Genomic DNA, 21012 nt, shown 5'->3' with positions numbered 1-21012 from the left:
GTTATAATATATATCTTCTCCATCCCTCTGTTTATAAGAACTAGGAGCAGGAGTAGGCCATTTGGACCCTTGAGCCTGCTCCGCCATTCAATGTGATCATGGCTGATCTTTTGTGGACTCAGCTCCACTTTCTGGCCCGAACACCATAACCCTTAATCCCTTTATTCTTCAAAAACCTGTCTATCTTTATCTTGAAAACATTTAATGAAGGAGCCTCAACTGCTTCACTGGTCAAGGAATTCCATAGATTCACAACCCTTTGGGTGAAGAAGTGCCTCCTAAGCTCAGTCCTAAATCTACTTCCCCTTATTTTGAGGCTATGCCCCCTAGTTCTGCTTTCACCCGCCAGTGGAAACAACTTGCCCGCATCTATCCTATCTATTCCCTTCATAATTTTATATGTTTCTATAAGATCCCCACGCATCCTTCAGGAGGAATCTCCGATCAACTCGGATTATGATTGGTGATTTTCATGGCTGTTAAGGTTTCTTCAAGCTAGTCCTCGCTTGGGGTATCTTATTTCTTCCATGTTGAGTTATTTGCTGCTTAATTCCAGGTTTTATCTGTTGAATTTACAGGGTTTTGTGTCTCTAGTGTGCATCGGCAGTAAGCAGTTACGGGCGCAGTCAGTAAACCTGCGATAATTTAACATCAGGCAACCTTCTGAATTTAGTACGTCAGCTAAAAGCAAGCTGATTTGAAAAGCCAAATTCCCGTCCACCTGGCTTTCGAGTTCTCCATCGGATGATTCGCTTCAATTTTCAAGGAAGCTTGGTGGCACAGTGGTTAGCATTGCTGCCTCACAGGGTCGAGGACCCAGGTTCGATCCCGACCCCGGGTCACTGTCCGTGTGGAGTTTGCACGTTCTCCCTGTGCCTGCGTGGGGCTCACCCCCACAACCCAAATATGTGCAGAGTAGGTGGATTGGCCGTGCTAAATTGCCCCTTAATTGGAAAAAAATAATTGGGTACTGTAAAAAAAAAAAAAAAATTTTTATTTTGAGGGAAGCTTGTTAGGTTCCTTTTTTCACCTTCATAGGATGAGATACTGTAGTGGTGTGTCATGAGATTGTACATCGCTTCACAGAGTAGCTTAATATTCATTTAGGATTTAGAAAATAAAAGGGAGCTCACAAATTATATCAGGGCAGAGTACAAGGCAGGAGGGAGATGAAAGAAAACCTAGGCAGAACCTGGAGTGACAGAGCAAGCTGAAGGTTCTTTTTATTTCCGGCCCTGGCGGAGTTAAATTCAAAGGAAGGATTTGTGAGAAGCATATTTGCATTACCCCAGGATAAATCCAACAGATTAAGCAATAGATGTTTACACAATATTTAGTCACAATGGACAGCAACAGAGGCAAAGTAAGAGAGCAAATGTATCCCTGTAGGGTTCACTGCCAATCAAATGCAGCCACTTGACTAATTGGCAGTCATTTCTTTTATTCGTTCGTGGGATTTGGGCATTGCTGGCTGAGCCAACGTTTATTACCTGTCCCCAATTGTCCTGCTAAGCCATTTCAGAGGGCATTTGAGAGTCTATGAATCTGGAGTCACCTGTATGCCAGATCCGGTAAGGATGGTGGATTTCCTTCCCTAAAGGGCATTAATGAACCGGATGGGTTTCTACAACAGGCATTTCATGGTCACGCTGGACCTTTAATTGCAGAGTTCTTTTGAGTTCAAATTTTACCATTTGCCATTGGTGGGATTCAAACCCAGGTCCCCAGAGCATTACCCTGGGTCTCTGGATTACTAGTCCAGTGACAATACCACTACCATTGCTGCTTCATTATGAGGCTCCTTTCGATGCAGCAGGGAAGCAATGAGCGGAACTAGTTAATTGATGTATCATTCTGCACCCACATAGCCATCACTTGTCCTGAATCCTATTATTCTCATGAAGGTTAGCGAATCTGCTGTTGCAATAGGAGGAAGTCTGGCCTGTGCCAAGTGGGTGGGTTCAGTTTTAGGTTGCTTGCTGAGCTCTGCATATCAATGTCTACACAAGCCCACCGGTTTAACACAGACCAGTTCCCCCTGCGCCTCGACCGAGGCACTTGTATGATGCTCCAGTCTTCCATGGTGAAATTGATGCTGCCAAACATTACTTGGTCTTTGTGCAGGAGAGCAGCTATTAATTAGTTGCACAATTTCACTTCAATTAAATTAACTCAATTAATAAGTTTGTAGCAAAGATTGGCACGGCCGTGCTTGAAGGTAGTGTGCTAAAGGCTGATAAACACCTTGGCGCTAATGAAAAATTGATTAGATTGATTCACAGGAGAAAAAAGGCTCAGGATAAAAAAAAACTTTTCCTCATGAAGCCGAGTTAATATTTTGCTGCATCGAGGTTAATCAGCCCATCCAAGGTCCTTAATTGAAAGCTTGATTCAGAAGAGAGCAGAGTATGGATCAAGAAATCATTGCAAGTGCAATGAACAGGCAGTGTGTTCCCCAAGCACCGTAGCAGGTAGCGACTGATGAAGCTGTGACTAATCCCAGTTGGATAGATTTTTTTTGATCATTCTATTCAGCAATAAGGGACTGCAGCCGGGTTTTATTGAAACAATTTTTTCCAGTTCATTCAGTTAGACATTTGACTTTGCTTTTATTGCCCCCTGATGGCTGCACGTTATAATGGAGATGGAGCTGGGGGTGTAGTGGTGGTGACGTATCGTAATGTCACTTAACAAGTAATTACAAGAGGCCCAGGCTAGTGCTATGAGAGCAGGGGTTTAAATCCCACCATGGCAGCTGATAGAATTTAAATCCATTTCATAAAATCTGAAGTTGAAAGGGAGTCTCGGCAATGATGAATGTGACTGTGACAGCGATTATTAATTGCCATCAAAACCCTTTAAGGGAAGGAAATCTGCCACCCTTATCTGGTCTGGCCTACATGTGACTTCAGGCCGACAGCAATGTGGATGACTTGTTGCTCGTTATGCTTTTCCTTAATTTGCTCTGTTTTAATAACCTTTGCTTGAGAGTCGCCAGGTATCTTTCTGATACCACCACGAGGTTCAAAGCCAAGCACTGATCAATAACTCAATACACCAGTTAGTAAGTTTGAAATCAATACACATTTATTTACACACAGTCAATCACTATTCATGCATAAATTCTACTTACTAAATTATCACTACTACTAAAAGCCTACACTTAGCTTCGAATAGCCCACCAGGTCAGAGGAACAATGGCCTTTCTCCAGTTCTGATTCTGATGGCTTCGAACTGGTACGGAATAGTAGCTAGGAGCGCCTATCTTGTAGCGTGCGTTGATCTGAGACTTACTTGGTTGATGCAGCTGCTAGGCAGGTCTCTCCTCGCTGAGAGCCAAGGCCAAGAAGGACGAACTGAACTTGGGGACGCTATCTTATAGGCCCCAGGGGTTTCGCGCCTTTTTGGGTGGACTCCGGACCTGGTCCCAATGAATTGGACCAGGTCTCAATCGTTCTATCGATTTTCTCCAATACTGGAGTTGTTCCCTGATCGTCGGGCGGGCCCTAGGTGTTCGTTGGCCTGCCTTTGTTCTAGCTCCCACTGGCGCCGGGGAGTCTGTCTTGGTCCCGATTGTTTCAATGTCTCTTTTTGTCCCTGGAGATAGCTCATTAATATGTTAATGGCTATTGGTTTCAGTTCTGTCTGGGTTCTACAAATCTTAATACACAGGAAACCTTGCACCTTCTTGTGTTCTCTGGAGTTGTCCAATTTTCCCTACACTCCTTGCGAGTGTCTATTTTGAAATCAGGAAGTGGCCACCCCAGGTGGCTACAGACTCTTAACTGCTCTCTGAAATTGTGTAGCAAGCCACACAGTTCAAGGGCAAATAGAGATGGGCAGTAACTGCTGGCTCAACCAGCCACACCCACATCACATGAAAGAAGAAATGGTGTTGGGGATAGATGGCTTGGTTGTGGTGCTGTGCGGACCCAGATGCTTTTTAATCGTTCTTTAATAGTGGCTTGGAAACATTCAGATTTCCAACAGTATGATTTTTAGTGTCTTGCACAATAGCTGTGAAATGTTATTACCCATGTGTTGACCCATCCTGCCTTTTTTAAGTGATAGTTTGTCTCTTCCAACTGCTTCATCATGATTGACATAAAATGACAGTTGTTCAGGTGAGGGACCTTGACATGCTCGTGGACAGCAATCTCCAAGAGCTCAGGTCAAAGAGGAGAACCCAGCTGTGGGGTGCAGCATTTCAGCCCGGCCCTGGCTCCATAGTGGTCAGTGGTTGGAGGGGTTGACGTGGAAAAAGATGTGGCAGAGAGAAAGACGCCCCACTCCGTGAGGCTGTAGCTCAGCATTCCCATTGATCCTGAGCACCCCAGATCTGGCATGCCATTGTAGCCCCTATCTGTCTGCCTCCAGCTTTACGGAGGTGACAGACATGATGAAACTCAGAACGAGTGACACCAGTTTGAGCTTTGATCAGAGCAGAAAGAGACAATGGTGCATATTTTCATGCAGTCTGTCTGCAGCATCCATAGAGGCAACTCCACACACCAGGGTAAGCTGCAGAGTATTTTTTTTTATAAATTTAGATAACCCAATTATTTTTTCCAATGAAGGGGCTTTTTAGCATGGCCAATCCACCTACTCTGCACATTTTTGGGTTGTGGGGGCGAAACCCACGCAGACACGGGGAGAATGTGCAAACTCCACACGGACAGTGACCCAGAGCCGGGATCGAACCTGGGACCTCAGCGCCGTGAGGCGGTTGTGCTAACCACTAGGCCACCGTGCTGCCCTAGCTGCAGAGTATTGATCCCTCCATACTCTCAGTCATGGTGCAGAAGCTCCTCGGCAGGCTGTCCAATCCCTTGATGAGCTGTTGATGCATAGATTGCATTGAAGGAACCTAATGGTGGTTTTACACCAGCTAATCATAAAACCTGTAACTGTAAGCATATAATTGGTAAGAAATAATTACCATGTCTATTAGGAAACTGGGGTATTTTTACAGTAAAATAATTGGGCGGTGTTGACGGAATGACATTAAGTGCAATATGTTTCTTTACTCGTGAAAATCTGTTGTGCCACATGCAAGCTTGAATGGTACGTTATTGCAAGCCTGATTTGGGGAATGTGGCACCGTCCGCAAGTCTTCAATGTACGTCGAAGAAATTCAAACATGCACTGACTGTGCTGGGTCTATTTGTCTCTCGCAGAAATTTGTGCCGTCGAGTGTGGAACACACGGCGTTTGCCTGGCAGGCGCCTGCCGCTGTGAGGAAGGCTGGACCGGTGCAGCTTGTGACCAGAGAGCATGCCATCCTCGCTGCTTGGAGCACGGAACATGCAAGGACGGCAAATGCGAATGCAACCAGGGCTGGAACGGTGAACACTGCACCATAGGTAGGCCCTTAGTTGGCAATATCAGGCATTATGCCGTCTTGTACTGCAGAAATGCCTGTGGTGCTGTAATGAGAATGTTCGGTCGTAACACTCGTACTGTTTCTGATACCAGTACATGATTTGATTTGTTTTAGAAGAGCATTGAGTGGAAGTGACATTTTTTTTCTTGTTCCTAATTTCATGGAAAAACTCATCAAAGCTACACAGCGAGACTTCCGTATGGTTATCGCTGGGGGAGGAGTGTTTCTACCCCTGTGATCTTGTAAAATCAGATGGCCGTACTATATAAATCATTTGACACAATACTTTGCAATGATTTTTTTCTTTGCTATTAATGGCTGTGAAACTTTTAACCTCTGAGAAAGCATATCGATAATCAAAGTAAGTACATAGAAAATTAATTTTAAAAATAATGTTTAGTAAATTTAATATAGGTACGTGAGGAAAATTTCCTTCATTCAAGGAGTGGTAAGTGTTTCGAGTAAGCTGTAAACAGATTCCTCTTCCGCCACACAAGCTGTGTAATTAAGATAAAGAAGAGGTAATGTTGACTATTCCACTTGGAACTCACTATGCCAAGGCTCCAGTGTCTTTTTGTCGCATGGTCTTAATATTTGGTTCCAGCATTGTTGATGATGATTTTTAAGCACTTTTAATGAATTGATACGGTGAGTCGCAAAAACAAAAATACAGGGAAAATGGGAAGGTGCACAGGTTAAGCAGGATTTAATGCCCCACCACATGACAAGTTTTGGTGATGAGGAGGGCTCTTCATCAGGCAGGAGGTTGGGCCCGATACCTTCCCACCTCCATCCCGATTGAGTCTGTGGTATGAAGACCTGTCGATGATCTTCCCAGCCTGCCGCCAGTTGATTGTTTTATTGGTTGATATTTATTGTCACATGTACTAATGTACAGTGAAAAGTATTTTTCTGCGGCCAAGGGAACGTACACAGCACGTACATACTGGACAAAAAGAATAATCAACAAAGTACATTGATATGAAGTGGAAAAGAGTTTTAGTAGGTGAGAAGGGTGATAAGAGAGAAAAGAAAGGGGTCTGGTTGAGAAAGAGAGCAGAGCCATGCTCCAGCGCCATCTTGAACTTGTAATGCATTTCCACAATTGAGATCTTGGGCAGGATTCAGCCACCGCATTGAATCCTGGGAGAGGCCCAAATCGGGCTTTGCACCGTTCGCGGAGTCACCTGACTCGCAGCGCCAGGCACAATCTGTAACACACCATCGCTGGCCAGATAATTATATTTAAATCATCCATCAGGTTCACTTAAATATGCTGGCTCTTCATTCACACGGCGCCTGGGAGTCACCAGCGGCACCGGCAAGGCCTCAACCGGGCGCTGATTAGTACAGGTCTCCAGTTATGGTGGCCACTCTGGGGTCTCAGAGGCCATTGGAGCCCATGGGTGATTGGAGACAGGGCAGGGCAGTGCCTGGTACTCTCCCTGGCACCCGTACCCTGGCATTTCCAACCTGGCACTGCACGGATGGCCAGTTGGCGGTGCCAGGGCACAAGCTCACTTAGAGATCGCATTACATTTTGAAAATGGCTCCCCGATCTCTGAGGATCCGGTCTCACCGGCGTGTTCATTTCCCCACTGCTGTGTGGGCACGACCTGGCAGAAACTCCCCATGGCACAAATAAATGGCAAAGTGTGGGTGAATTCAGGCCTGGATCTCGTGCAAAAAGACGGTGGGAAACACCCAGCCAAAATGACACTCAGGACGCAATTTAAACAAATTGAAACAGTCCAGTGATGAGCGCGTTTAGCCGGGTGTTTCCTGGCACTCGCAATACCGATAAATCTCCGCGCTATCTATCGGGACTTTGTTGCAATCCGGGGCCTCGGTGGGAAACGCCCCCCCCCCGAGGCGCACTTAATCCCTGTTTGCAGGAACTCCTCAGTGCAGGAAGAGAAAGGTAAGCCATTTGTATTCTTTTTTTCCAATATAAACTTAGAGTACCCAATTATTTTTGTCCAATTAAGGGGGAGTTCAGCACGGCCAGTCCACCTACCCTGCACATCTTTGGGTTGTGAGGGTGAGACCCACGCAAACACGGGGAGAATGTGCAAATTCCACATGGACAGTGGCCTGGGGCCAGGATTGAGCTCGGGTCTATGGCGCCGTGAGCTAGCAGTGCTAATCACTGCGCCACCATGCCGCCTGGGATGCCATTTTTGAATGGTGTCCCGATTTCTCGACCCCCGATTTAACCCCCCCCCCCCGCCAAACCATCAACTCACCTATAAGGGGGTCTTTGGGTCCTCCCCCCCCTTCCCCCCAGCAACGATCCCCACTGTCCGAATAGTTCCAGCCTGGCATTTTGGCACTGTCAGTCTAACATGCAGGTGGCATTGACAGGATTGTTAGGCTGAAAGTGCCAAGGTTCCCCAGCAGCACCAGGAGTGTATGGGTGCTACCCTGCCCAGAAGGACATCACCTGGGGGCCTCTGATCCCCTGGGAGATATCCATTGCATCTGGACCCCATTTGTGGGGACCAGCACTGAACGGTGCTGGCGCAGGGTCCTGAGGCGAAGAGATCAGATACCAATACACATGTAGATCAGGGGAACACATGTTGAAATGAGACTCTAGATCTGCCAAATGCTGATCCCACCACAACAGGCAGGATTCAGATCGCAACATCTCTCGAGGTCACGTTAAATCTTGGGAAGTGTGTCAAGCGTGTAGATCCTGTAAGAAGAATCGCCCAGCATCTACCAGCGTGGGGCGCAATTCAGGCGGTAGATCGCGCCCTGAGAAAATATTTGGCTGAATTGCGCCATAAAGAGGGAAGTAAATGCCCATGTAATGGCCTCATCAACTGTCATGGATATAATAATAATAATCGCTTATTGTCAAATCCCCCCCCCCCCCCCCCCCCCCCCCCCCCCAAGTTTCTCCAGTGGCCCACATGTGCCATCACTCACTTGTGACCTGGGCCCATCCACAATCCTAGGCCTCGGGTGATTTTGGTACCCACAGTGGCCACTCTGGTGGCACTGCTGTTCTTGGCATTCCATTGTTGGCAGTCCTTGATCCGGCGGGAGTGGGTGAGAAACGAACACTGCAATTTCTTTCCTTCAAGTGAGTAATTTCTGAGTGTGCAGAAAAAGTGAAAGATGATTTGCAAAGAGTGATAGAAAATTGTTGGCGACTTCAATCAATTTGGTTAAATACTCTCTTTTACCTCTCACAAAAGCCCAGCAAGTTTTTCCGTTGGGTGTTTCAAACAAGTTCAATATCCAAATACATCCACTTTGCCTTTCCTAACATGACCTATTGCACCTTCAACCATCTGTCTCCTATGACTCCATGACACCAAGCTATCTGTATCCCCAGCACAACATGCTGAGGGTCCAGTGGACTACCCCACCTTCTGTCCCACTGCCTATGCCATCACATTCCAAAGTAAGATCTTATTTGTCTCTTTGCCACTCCCCTTCTGCTGAAGATGTTCATTCCCTGTTTGGACAGACTCCCATCACTCGCCCTGCATAAACGTAAGCTCATCCAAAACTGCCGCTCATGCCCAAACTTGCACCAAGTCCTATTCACCCACCCGTCTGGTGCCCGTTGTCCTGTATTGTCTCGCAGCTAAGCAAAGGCTCAGTTTAAAAATTCTCATCCTTGTTTTCAAATCCTTTGATGACCTCCCTTCTCTCTGTGCTCTTCTGCAGCCATACAATCCTTTAAGATATGTGCACTCCACCAGTTCTGGCCCCTTGTGCATCTCTGATTTTAATCACTACCCCATTGGCAATCGCATTTCCAGCTGCTGAAGCCCGAGCCTCTGGAATTCCCTCCACCTCCTGAACTCTCATTCCTCCTTTAAGATGCTCCTGAAAACTTGTCTCTTTGACCAAACTTTTGATCCTCTGTCCCGACATGTGATCTGGTGCAGGGGTTTGTTTGATAGAAAGGGTGAGGAAGGGCACTAACTTGAGTGAGGTCTTACCTTCTCTTCATGTCCACATTTGCAGATTATGAGTAGCTGAAGACTAATTCAGCACAAGCACCAGGACCAGATTTCCTAACTCCAAACCAGGGACACTCAAGTCAATTGTACTGAGGTCAGCTAATGTATTGGATAGAACAGGGGATCAAACTTGAAACACTCTCTTGCTACTAGTTGACCATTATCCACTAGGGTCATCTAACATTTAGGAGGTCACTTCACTGGACTTACACTGGCGTGTAAGAAAGAAAATGGGATGTTTTGAAAATGGGATGTATTAGGAAAGGGAATGTTTGTACCAGAATCATTTTAAGGAAGCCAATGGGATATTTGGATGAGTAGACTAGAAGGAACAATGGCCTTCCCTTTCTTAAAATAAATTTAGAGTACCCAATTATTTTTTTTGCAACTAAGGGGCAATTTAGCAGGGGGGGATTGGGAGGCTCCCACTGAAAAGGGCGGAGAGGAGCTTCAGGTACTTAGGGGTTCAGGTGGCCAGGAGCTGGGGGGCCTTGCATAAGCTAAACCTCACAAGGCTGGTGGAGCAAATGAAGGAGGAGTTTAAGAGGTGGGACATGCTGCCGCTGTCTTTGGCAGGTAGGGTGCAGTCAGTCAAGATGACGGTGCTCCCGAGGTTTCTGTTCCTGTTCCAGTGCCTCCCCATCCTTATCCCGAAGGCCTTTTTCAGGCGGGTTAACAGGAGCATTACGGGGTTTGTGTGGGCACACGGGACTCCAAGGGTGAGACGGGTGTTCTTGGAGCGGAGCAGGGATGGGGGTACTATGTGGGTATTATTGGGCTGCCATGGTGAGTAAGTGGGTAATGGACGGGGAGGGGGTGGCATGGAAGAGGCTGGAGATGGCATCCTGTGTGGGTACGAGCCTGGAAGCGCTTGCAACGGTGCTGCTGCCGCTCCCCCTGACGAGGTATACCACGAGCCCGGTGGTGGCAGCTACCGTCAAGATTTGGGGGCAGTGGAGGCGGCACGGGGGAGGTGGGGGCCTCGATGGGATCTGTTCATAGACGGGAAGTTTGCGAACCTGGGTGAGCTGGAAGGGAAGTTCAGGCTCCCCCCGGGAACACCTTTAGGTACATGCAAATAAGGGCGTTTGTCAGGCGGCAGGTGGCGGGGTTCCCCCTGCTGCCGCCGCGTGGGGTCCAGGACAGGGTGCTCTCGGGGGTATGGGTTGGAGAGGGGAGGATCTCGGAAGTGTAGCAGGTGATGCAGGAGGTAGATGAGGCCTCGGTGGAGGAGCTGAAAGATAAATGGGAGGAGGAGCTGGGTGAGGAGATTGAGGAGGGGACGTGGGCGGATGCCCTAGAAAGGGTGAACTCCTCCTCTTCGTGTGCGAGGCTTAGCCTCATACAGTTTAAGGTACTGCATAGGGCTCATATGACCGGGACAAGGATGAGCCGGTTTTTTGGGACCGAGGACAGGTGTATTAGGTGCTCGGGGAGCCCAGCAAATCATGTCCACATGTTCTGGGCATGCCCAGCGCTGGGGGAATTTTGGAAGGGTGTAGCAAGGACGGTATCGAGGGTGGTAGGATCCAGGGTCAATCCAGGCTGGGGACTCACAATATTTGGGGTTGCAGTGGAGCTGGGAGTGCAGGAGGCGAAAGAAGCCGTTGTTCTGGCCTTTGCGTCCCTAGTATCCGGCGGAGGATTCTTCTTCAGTGGAAGGATGCGAGGCCCCCAAGCGTGGAGGCCTGGGTCAACAATATGGCGGGGTTTATTCAATTGGAGAGGGTGAAATTTGCCCTGAGGGGGTCAGTGCAGGGGTTTTTCAGGAGATGGCAACCATTCCTAGATCTCCTGGCAGAACGGTAAAAACAAAAGGTCAGCAGCAGCAGCAACCTGGGGGGGGGGTCTCTTTGTTTTTGTTTTGGGTTGAATATCTGTTTTTTGCCAATGACGGGCGTTAATTTATTGTTTCTCTTTTGTATTTACAGCGGGGGGGGTTGTTTTTCTTTGTTCTTAGAATTTTCTGTTATTGTTTTCTGTTTTGTGAAAATTTGAATAAAAATTATTTTTTTTAAAAGGGGGGGGCAATTTAGCGTGGCCAATCCACCTTCCCTGCACATCATTGGGTTGTTGGGGGTGAGACCCACGCAGACACGGGGAGAATGTGCAAACTCCACAAGGACAGTAGCCCGGGGCTGCAATCAAACCGGGGTCCTCGGTACCGTGAGGCAGCAGTGCTAACCACTGCCACCGTGCTGCCCGATGGTCTTCTCTTACCCAAAACTTCTGACGGCTACCGAAAGAATGAAATTTCAGTTGTAAGCTGACTGAAAGCGCTACCAGTTTATGTTAAGTGCAATCCAAATCATATTGTCCAGTCGCAGGAAATGGGCAAGTTCACCTGAATCATCTCGGAATGTGTACGTGCTATTCCATTACCTGTCAACTCATCCCCTGAACAGTATGTCTCGCTCCTGCATCAGTTGAAATCAGGAAAGGCCAACAAATATTCCCACAATCCCTTCTTCGAAAAAAAATGTTTTGATTCAATGATAATCTTGTTCTGGCACTCACTTCCTCCCAGTGCCTTCAATACTTGCATGTTTATCGACTGACATTGATTTTCGTGTTTGTGCATTTAGGCATCCAAATGGACTCTTGCCTCAGGGAAATTCAAAATCTTTTAAACTACGTGCGAAGGTGTTGCTTGGTTGCGGGGAGGTGATGAGGGAAGTGGGGAATGTAGTCAGCAATCTGCTTTCATTCTAATGCATTGATACAGCGGGGAACTGGATTGTTAACAATGGCAAGGGGCTGATCTGTTTTCTTTTACAAAATTACTGCCGGCAGTGCTGCCCGATCCATCAGTAACACGCTAGCACTCAGCATTCAGGGAGACATCAGTATTGATTGATTCATTGATTGATTTATTGTCACATGTACCGAAGTACAGTGAAAAGTATTTTTCCGCAGCCAAGGGAACGTACACAATACGTGCATAGTAGACAAAAAGAATAATCAACAAAGTACATTGACAAATAGCACATTAACAAATAGTGATTGCTCACCTCAGTGTTTTGGTTTCCTCTGTGTTTTGAAATTATTATAAGCTGGAGGTGTACTTATTTGTTTTTAAAATTGTTGCATTATGTCCTTCCTTCTCTTCACTTGTGACTGTTCTTTTGTTACGTTGACATTTCTTATCGAGGAGGAAAGGAGAACTCTGGCCGTGTAGTCAACAGTGATTAATTGGCATATCCTGGTTCGGATGAATTTCCTCATTCAACAGATCATTTTGTGAAGCAGGCCCCATCCACACCAGTTTAAGTGGGATTGAGTCAAACGGTCAATCGGAAAATGTCCCCTATGAAGCAGTCATCATCATTCCCCTCTCCCAATTAATACTCAGTTTGTGACATTAATGTTGTACCCAGTCAGTTGAGTGGAAGTTATGGCTTGGGTTCTTTGTTTGTATTGATTGAGATTTGAGTTATTGGGTCTCTGCTACATAATTTGACATAGGGGCTGCGCAACTTACAAGGGTGTAGAATGAATGTTAATGGAGCTCTCATTACTGGTGAGTTGATGTTTCGCATGACATTTGGTGAGTTCCTATGAACTGTCTGCTGTGCATATTGTGGATTAATGAAACATTGGGCAATTTTCATTGGAATTTTCTCCCTTCCCCTTCCCTCTAGGGGCTGGTTTAGCTCACTGGGCTAAATCCCTGGCTTTTAAAGCAGGCCAGCAGCACGGTTTGATTCCCGTACCAGCCTCCCCGGACAGGCGCCGGAATGTGGCGACTAGGGGCTTTTCACAGTAACTTCATTGAAGCCTACTCGTGACAATAAGCGATTTTCATTTCATTTCCTTGCCTGGACGCATTGGCTGCTTTCTGCATAGTTCCACCTGCACTGATTGACTTTTTATTAAATTAACATGAATGATATTGGAGCAACACTAATAAACTCTATAAACTATTGGAAAAGTCCCTTCACGGCCACAGCATTCAGGGAGGGAGAATTTAAAGCATATTTTTGACCTTTGATAATGAATATTCTGGGTGGCAAGGTGGCGCAGTGGTTAGCACTTCTGCCTATGGCGCGGAGGACCCAGGTTCGATCCGGGCCCCGGGTTCGTGTCTTCTGGTGTTTGCACATTCTCCCCGTGTCTGCGTGAATTCTCCGATCGTCGGGATCCTCTGCTACCACTGGCAGCACATTCCTGCCAGCTGATTTCCTGGTGGTGTGGGGTGGCTTCAATGGGAAATCCCATTAATCTTCATTATTGTCACAAGTAGGCTTACATTAACACTGCAATGAAGTTACTGTGAAAAGCCCCTAGTCGCCACATTCCGGCAACTGTTTGGGTACACAGAGGGAGACTTCAGAATGTCCAATTCACCTAACAGCACGTCTTTCGGGACTTGTGGGAGGAACCCAGAGCACCCGGAGGAAACCCACACAGACAGGGGGAGAACGTGCAGACTCAGCACAGTGAGCCAAGCTGGGAATCGAACCTGGAAGCCTGGCGCTGTGAAGCAGCAGTGCTAACACCGCTGTGCCACTAGAGTGGCCACTGTGGGTACCAAAATCATGATAGATGGTATATAATAATCAATTATAGGTGATATATAATAATCAGCAATTATGGATGATATATAATGATCAGCAAGCTTCCTTCAACACAACTGTCAGAGAAGGAGAATTTCAAATCATATAGTTGACAACTGAGAATGGATATTAATTCGTAAAAATATCTGAGATATTTGGAATGAGTCAACCGGTCAGGCGGACACACTCAGTGAAACGGTCACCCAATCTGCATTTGGTCACCCCAGTGCAGAGGAAACTGTACTTTGAGTGGTGAACACAGTAACTTGTCAGTCAAGTACTCATTCACCTGGAAAGAGTTTGGGATCCTGGATGATAAGAAAGGAGGAGGTAAAAGGGGAAATCATGACCCCAACTCAATGCATTGGGCAAATTTATTATTAAATCCCTGCCTGTATGCACAGCACTTCAAATGGAGAGGCAAACAAGTGGTTTGTAAATTTTCTGGGTTGACAGGTAATCTTTTCCTCACCTATGATCCATTGGGGCAAGTTCTTACAATCTTTAAGGAACAGATGTCACCAGGAACTGCAGATAATGTCCCAGCTGTTTGCTTGTAGAATCACAGCATCCATCCAGTGCAGAAGGAGGCAATTCGGCCACCGACTCTGCACCGACCCTCTGAAAGAGCACCCGGCCTAGGCCCACTCCCCCACCCCATAACCCCACCCACCCTTTTGAGGCAATTTATCATGGCCAATTCACCAGACTTGGGCATCTTTGGACTGTGGGAGGAAACCGGAGCACCCGGAGGACGCCCACGCAGACACGAGGAGAATGTACAAACTCCACACGGGCAGTCACCCAAGGCTAGAATTGAACCCGGGTCCTAGGCGCTGTAGGGCAGCAGTGCTAACCACTGTGCCACCAGCTGACCTCAGGTGGATTGGGAATTTCAATGATGGGTGGTGTGGGCAGGGGTGTATGTATGTGATGGGGTGTTTGCTTATGTTAATCATTATGTTCCAATAATTTGGTCTTATTGGTCACACTAAAACGGATCCATTCTCCAGCATGGCATAGCATTTTTTGCCGAAGTGTTGACTTAACTTGGACTAATTTTACACGCAACTCAGTCAATTTACAATTCTCTGCATCATTGTTCGGGCCTGTCAATCTTGCTTGAAAATAAAGGTTTTTAACATCAAACAAGGGTGGCTGATACCATCTGTTTGTATAATCAGCCGGAAGCCTTTTACTCACATTGTGAGATACTAACTGCAATTCTTTAATTGTTAGTCTTCAGAAGAATGTGGCCATGACTAGAATTAATATTTTGCCCCACACATGTATATGTACATGGAAATGCGATGGTTAAATACCAATCCCACAATTGCAGCTAAATGACAGTCCTGAGAGTTTTTTTTATTTAATCCCCCTGTGGTTATTGGAAGCTGGAGGTTCGTGTTATTTAAACTTCTCATTTTCCATGGTACTCTGAGCACGATAAAAGGTAGCGCTATTTGCTGCAGTTTTCACCTTGTCCCCCACCCTGAAGGAACTAACTGGTTTGAGCTTGTGTTTGCCTCAGTACCCTTGTCCCTCTTTTTAAACCATATTTGTCCATCTGGATTTAATGTAATGATTGTTGCCATCAGAGGGAGCAAAGTCAGCCAAAGTTTGAATAACTGTTCAGAGACAACACCAGCCAATGCCACAGGTAGTTGCGTTGAACCTTAGAACTTAGAAAAAAGCTCATCCAGCAGTGTTTCAAGGTCACAACAAATGGGAAGGGGAAACGGTGTTGGCTGTACACCACATAAATAGGTCTTATTTAGCAGTTGTTCAGAAAGGGCTCAGTCAAGTTACCACACCTACATTCTGACAGGAGCACTTCTGCGGTGTCGAAACATCTCGACTGACAATCACTCTTTCACGTCAGGTACTTGTAAGATTTTGACATCATTCTCATTCTGTTTGATCAACTGTTATCAAATCTGTTGAAATACAAATGATCATTTCACACCGTTTTGTTGCACCAGGCAGTTTGTCAAGTGTTTGAGATTAAAATCTAACGGGGCAGATTTTTCAGTTTTTTTTTGCCTCAACGTGTTAGGTCACATTGAGGGCACTGAGTAGAGGAAAATTGGTCTTGAAGCCCGCCTAATTTTCCACCTGAAAATAGACGGACTCTCTGAAATGTGCACCCCACCGCCCTATCCTTTGACAACAATTTAAATTTATATTACTGCACATGTGCAAGCTAACAAGGCAGAGTCCTTCACCAGAAGGATGATCAAAAATATGGAAGACATGGGAGGATTAATTAAATGTATAGTTAAAGAGTTGGAAGGGTTCAAAAAAGGAGAGAGATGTGGAGCAACGGAAGGATTTACGGAAGGAATTCCAGAACACGGGTCTAGTCAGTTGAAGGTGTAGCTTCCGGTAGTCGGATAAAGGGAGAGGACGTGCACAAGAACACGAGGATTGGAATTTTAAACTTGGAATGTTGGAGGTTATGGTGCCATAGAACAACAAGCAGTAGGATGGCGGGATTGACTGCGATCAGCACAGTTTCAGATGAGGTGATGACTGCGGAAAGTAACGAGGCAAACTCCCAAGAGATCATTGGAATAACCTGGTATTGACAAAGGCATGGACAACAGTTTCAGAAGCAGACCCCCAAAATGTAGGGAAAGAGGTGGGTGTGAATGATTGCAATAGAGGTGAAATCCCTGAAATCATATAAGAAGTAATTAGATGTTGCAGTGGCAAAGGGAGCTGGTTATTCACAACGGACGAATTAAACTCAGTCAAATAAATAAAATAAATAATCTTTCTTGTCACAAGTAGACTTCCATTAACACAGCAATGAAGTTACTGTGAAGAGCCCCGAGTCGCCACATTCCGGCGCCTGTTCGGGTACACAGAGGGAGAATTCAGGGCAGGGATTTTCCGCTACCCGGCGGGGCAGGCCGTAGTGGCGCCGAGGAGTGGCGTGAACCACTCCGGCGTCGGGCCACTCGGTAGGCGCAGAATCGTCCGCACCTTCAGGGGCTAGGCCGGCGCTGGTTGCCGTGAGTTGGCGCATGTGCGGGAGCGCCAGCGTGTACTAGCGTCAACCCAGAGCATGCGCAGGGGGGTTCTTGTCCGCACCGGCCATGGCGGACCGTTACAGCGGCCAGCGAGGAGGGAAAGAGAGCCCCCACAGCACAGGCCCGCCCGTGGATCGGTGGGCCCCGATCGCAGGCCAGGACACCGCAGGCCGCCCACCGAGCCACGTCCCACCAGTAAGGACCCCCCCCCCCCCCCAGCGATTCTCCAGCCCAGCGGGGGATCGGAGTATCTTGCCCCAGAATTCTCAGCTGGTCCGGGAAAATGACTTTCCCCATTTATACAAACACTGTGATCTTATGAAAATGGATTTTGAATTTGCACATAAAGGGTGCGTTCTACGCACTCTGACTGAATGGAAAACAGAGTCCCGTAACGAGCGCGTTTAGCCAGCTGTTTTCCGGCGGTTGCAACACCGAGAAACACCACACTGTCAACCAGGACTCTGGTTATATTCGGGCCTCAGCAGGGAACACCCGCCGAGGCAACACTTAGTCCGTTTTCCTGTACGAGGAGGTCTGCTTTAAATGGTGTCCCAATCTCTCAACCCCCTAACAAGACCCCCGGCACCCCATCAATTCAGGGCACACCCAGGCCCGATCCCCATCGTGGGTGGTACTGCCAAGGTGGCAGTGCCAAGGTGACTGAGTGGCACCAGCAGTGTATGCGTGCCACCCTGTCCAGAGAACAATCCCCTGGGAGCCTCCGATTCCGAGAGACCCCACGAGTGCCCCTCCTTCTGCTTCCCGTTTGTGGTGACCAGTACTGAATGGCGCTCGCCGGAGGTCTCCAAGGTTATACCCCAACACCTCGGATAGATCAGTGGAGTGCATATTAGAGTGAGATTCCAATCGCAACGTATCGCGAGATCACGTTGGAGTTTGCCAGACCAGGTGAGGGGCGAAATTCTCCGACCCCCAGCAGGGTTGGAGAATCGCCTGGGGCCGCCGAAAGTCCCGCCCCCGCCGTGGCAGAGATTCTCCGCCACCCGGGCATTGGCGGTTGCGGGAATCTCGCCACTCCGATCGGAGAGGCCCCTGCAGTGATTCTCCGGCCCGGATGGGCCGAAGTCCCGCCGCTGGGAGGCCTCTCCCGCCGCCGAGGTTTAAACCACCTCTGGAACGGCGGGATCAGCGGCACAAGCAGGCCCCGGGGTCCTGGGGGGTGCGGGGGGCGATCGAACCCCAGGGGGTGCACCCACGGTGTCCTGGCCCGCGATCGGGGGCCCCCGCTCAGACTCCGGGCCAGTGCCCTGGGTGCAATATTTTCCTTTGCGTCCGCCACGGCCTCCGCCATGGCGGAAGCGGAAGAGAACCCCACATCGCGCATGCGCCGACCGGCGAAAGCCTTTCGGCCAGCCCCGCTGCCGGGGGTGCCGGTTTTTTGCGCCAGTCTTCTGGTGCCAACTGCTCCGGCGCGGGGCTGGCCCCCAAAGGTGGGGAGAAGTCCCCACCTTTGGGGAGGCGCGACCCCTGAGTGGTTGGCGCTATTCCCCTACGCCGGCACCCTCCGTCACGCCGGGTAGGGAGAATGCCGCCCCTCAGGATTGCAGACTTCCTTCCCCGAAGCTGAGTTTTTTACGACAATCAACGGTGGCTTCTTGGTCATCATTGGACTTTTAATTCCAGATATTTATTGTAATCAAAGGCAATTAGGATTGGTCAATAATTGCTCGCCTAGCTAGTGAAGCCCACATTCCAATACAAATACAACATTTTTTAAAAAACAAAAGTTTTTAGATTCTTTCTTAGGATGTGGGCTTTGTTAGCTAGGGCAATATTTATTATTGCCCATCCTCAGTTGGTTTTTGGAGGTTCTGCTGCACCTTACTTGCTAGGTCTGCTCAGAAGCTGTTAAGAGTAAACCACAGACAAGGCTGGAGCCACATGCAGGCAGACCGGTTCCTTCCAAAAAGCCTCAGTGAATCGATTGAGTTTTTATGATAATCCAACAGCGTCATAATCATTCTTTACTGAGACATGCATTTGTTGTTTTTATTTCCAGATTTTTAAAAGTTAAATTCAAATTGTCTGATTGTTATTGTGGGATTTGAATTCTATAGGGCCTCACTCCTTTGCTGAATTTATTACAGTGTTCCATTTTGTGTATATTGCATGTGAGATCTTCCAGTGCCTGTCACATTACAGTTTCCATTACATACACGATCATTTATAGTGCAGACGTATTACACTTTACAGTGTTTTGGTATCACAGAATCTATTACATCTTACAATATTGCAGCATCTGTCATACTACAGCATCAATTTAACATTTAATTGTTGGTGTCATTGTTAAATGAAGGAAAAACAACCTTGTGAGATTCAAGCAGCGATTTAAAATGGGTGCTGGATAGTGATAAAAAGATTCAGATGAGATGACTGGCAGAAGTAAATCTGGGCTGATGTTGGTCATAATGCAGAATAAAACCGTGTATGGAAAGAGATGAACTTGAACAGGAGCCTAATAAGACTGGATGGTAATTTTCAGATCACAAAATTGCTCAATATGTGCAAAATACAAATAATTTATTGTAAATGTATCTATGTTTGTGAGTGGCAGAATTGCGTGATGAATAATAATTAAGTGACGCAGAAACAGTGCTTGTGCAATTTAGTCAGATTCAGGGCTCAGTGATTGAACTGAACACAGTTAATGCGTACCCACTTGTACATTATTACCGTTTCATCATACCTATTAATATCTGACAGTGAATAATCTGGGTCTGATGATGAGTTCCGTCTATTTATTTCCTTAATGGAACATTAATGACAGTAGTTACTATTCATTGCAAAGATTGCTGTAAGAGTGAGGTTAATTGTTAATGAAGAGTCTTTACTGGCCATTCAGGAAGATAATTAACTAGAGGATGGCTTTCAGATCCTCTGCATATTTGAAGGGGAAATAATCTTTGATGAATCAGAAGGGTAAAAATCCAAAATGGAAAATCATCTGTATTTCATATAGAAGTCTTCACATCACGAAACAGATACATGTCGTGTCGGATCGAGCTAAAACTCGTCGGTTTCACAGTTGCCTTTTCTCACCTGATTAAATGTCACTCTGCAATTTCAGAGTGCTGGTGAAGTTCATACTGCCAGCTGCAGGGTTGCAGCCTAAACCTTCCCCATTATGCTCTGGCATTACTCCCCATCACCCTAGGATTGGAGCACCATGCTCCACCATCACAGCCACTGCACCCCCCCCCCCCCCCCCCCCCCCAACCACCCTTCATCCAAAGCAGGCACCACCACTCCCCCGCACAAGCATCACCCACCTCCCCCCTCACCCCAGTGGGGCACCGGACCTGCCACTGCTCCCCTGGCACAGACATGTCCTGCCCCACCGTACATTTTTGAAAACCAGTCGTGATGTCATGCTGAGTGGATGGGAGGATAAGGCATGATGGACGTTATGGTGTTGAGGCCCTAAGTATATGTTAATTTCTTACAACTTGTGGAATCCAGGCTCAAACCCTCTCTGGGCGTGAATCTGACTACGCCACAAGCAAGGGGTTTTGGGGGGGGGGGGGGGGGGGAAGATCTCAAACAGAGGTCTCACTGGGGCAAATCCCATTTTTGGCTGCTCTTGATATTTAGCGGCCATTGAGGGATTTGTGGCCCCCATCAACAGGGCCACGAAATCACGGCCATATGTTTGAAAAAAATACCACTCGGCTGCTCCCAATTGGGAATTAATGAAAACTAACTGAGAGAGGGTTAGAGAGCGCAAATTCCCCAGCTCAGAAAAATGCCAGTGTCAAGGTTGACTGGCCTCAGTGGGGGACAGCAAATATTATTAATAAATGGCATAGATGGACGGCACGGTGGCCCAATGGCTAGCACTGCTGCCTACAGCGCTGAGGACCAGGGTTCAATCCCGGCCCTGGGTCACTGTCCGTGTGCAGTTTGCACATTCTCCCCGTGTTTGCGCGGGTCTCACCCCCACAACCCAAATATGTGCCGGGTAGGTGGATTGGCCACTAAAAACTTTCACAAAACATCTGTTGAAGTGCCATGTCCGGGTTATAACTTCAAAC

General features: G+C 47.4%; 1 protein-coding gene across 25 annotated transcripts in view; it reads left to right on the top strand.

Annotated features, from left to right (window-relative positions):
* Positions 1-21012, top strand: part of tenm3 (teneurin transmembrane protein 3) — a 4148867-nt gene that overhangs the window by 3961091 nt on the left and 166764 nt on the right. For all 25 annotated transcript variants that reach the window (XM_038805737.1, XM_038805738.1, XM_038805732.1 and 22 more), the window contains one exon: positions 5178-5363. In XM_038805737.1, the coding sequence (XP_038661665.1) occupies positions 5178-5363 (186 nt within the window). The remainder of the gene's footprint in view (positions 1-5177; positions 5364-21012) is intronic.

This window comes from Scyliorhinus canicula, chromosome 8 (genome assembly GCF_902713615.1).
Source record: "Scyliorhinus canicula chromosome 8, sScyCan1.1, whole genome shotgun sequence".
NCBI classification, from domain to species: domain Eukaryota; kingdom Metazoa; phylum Chordata; class Chondrichthyes; order Carcharhiniformes; family Scyliorhinidae; genus Scyliorhinus; species Scyliorhinus canicula.
The sequence above is the reverse complement of the archived record's forward strand: the minus strand, read 5'-3'. Positions and strand labels throughout refer to the sequence as shown.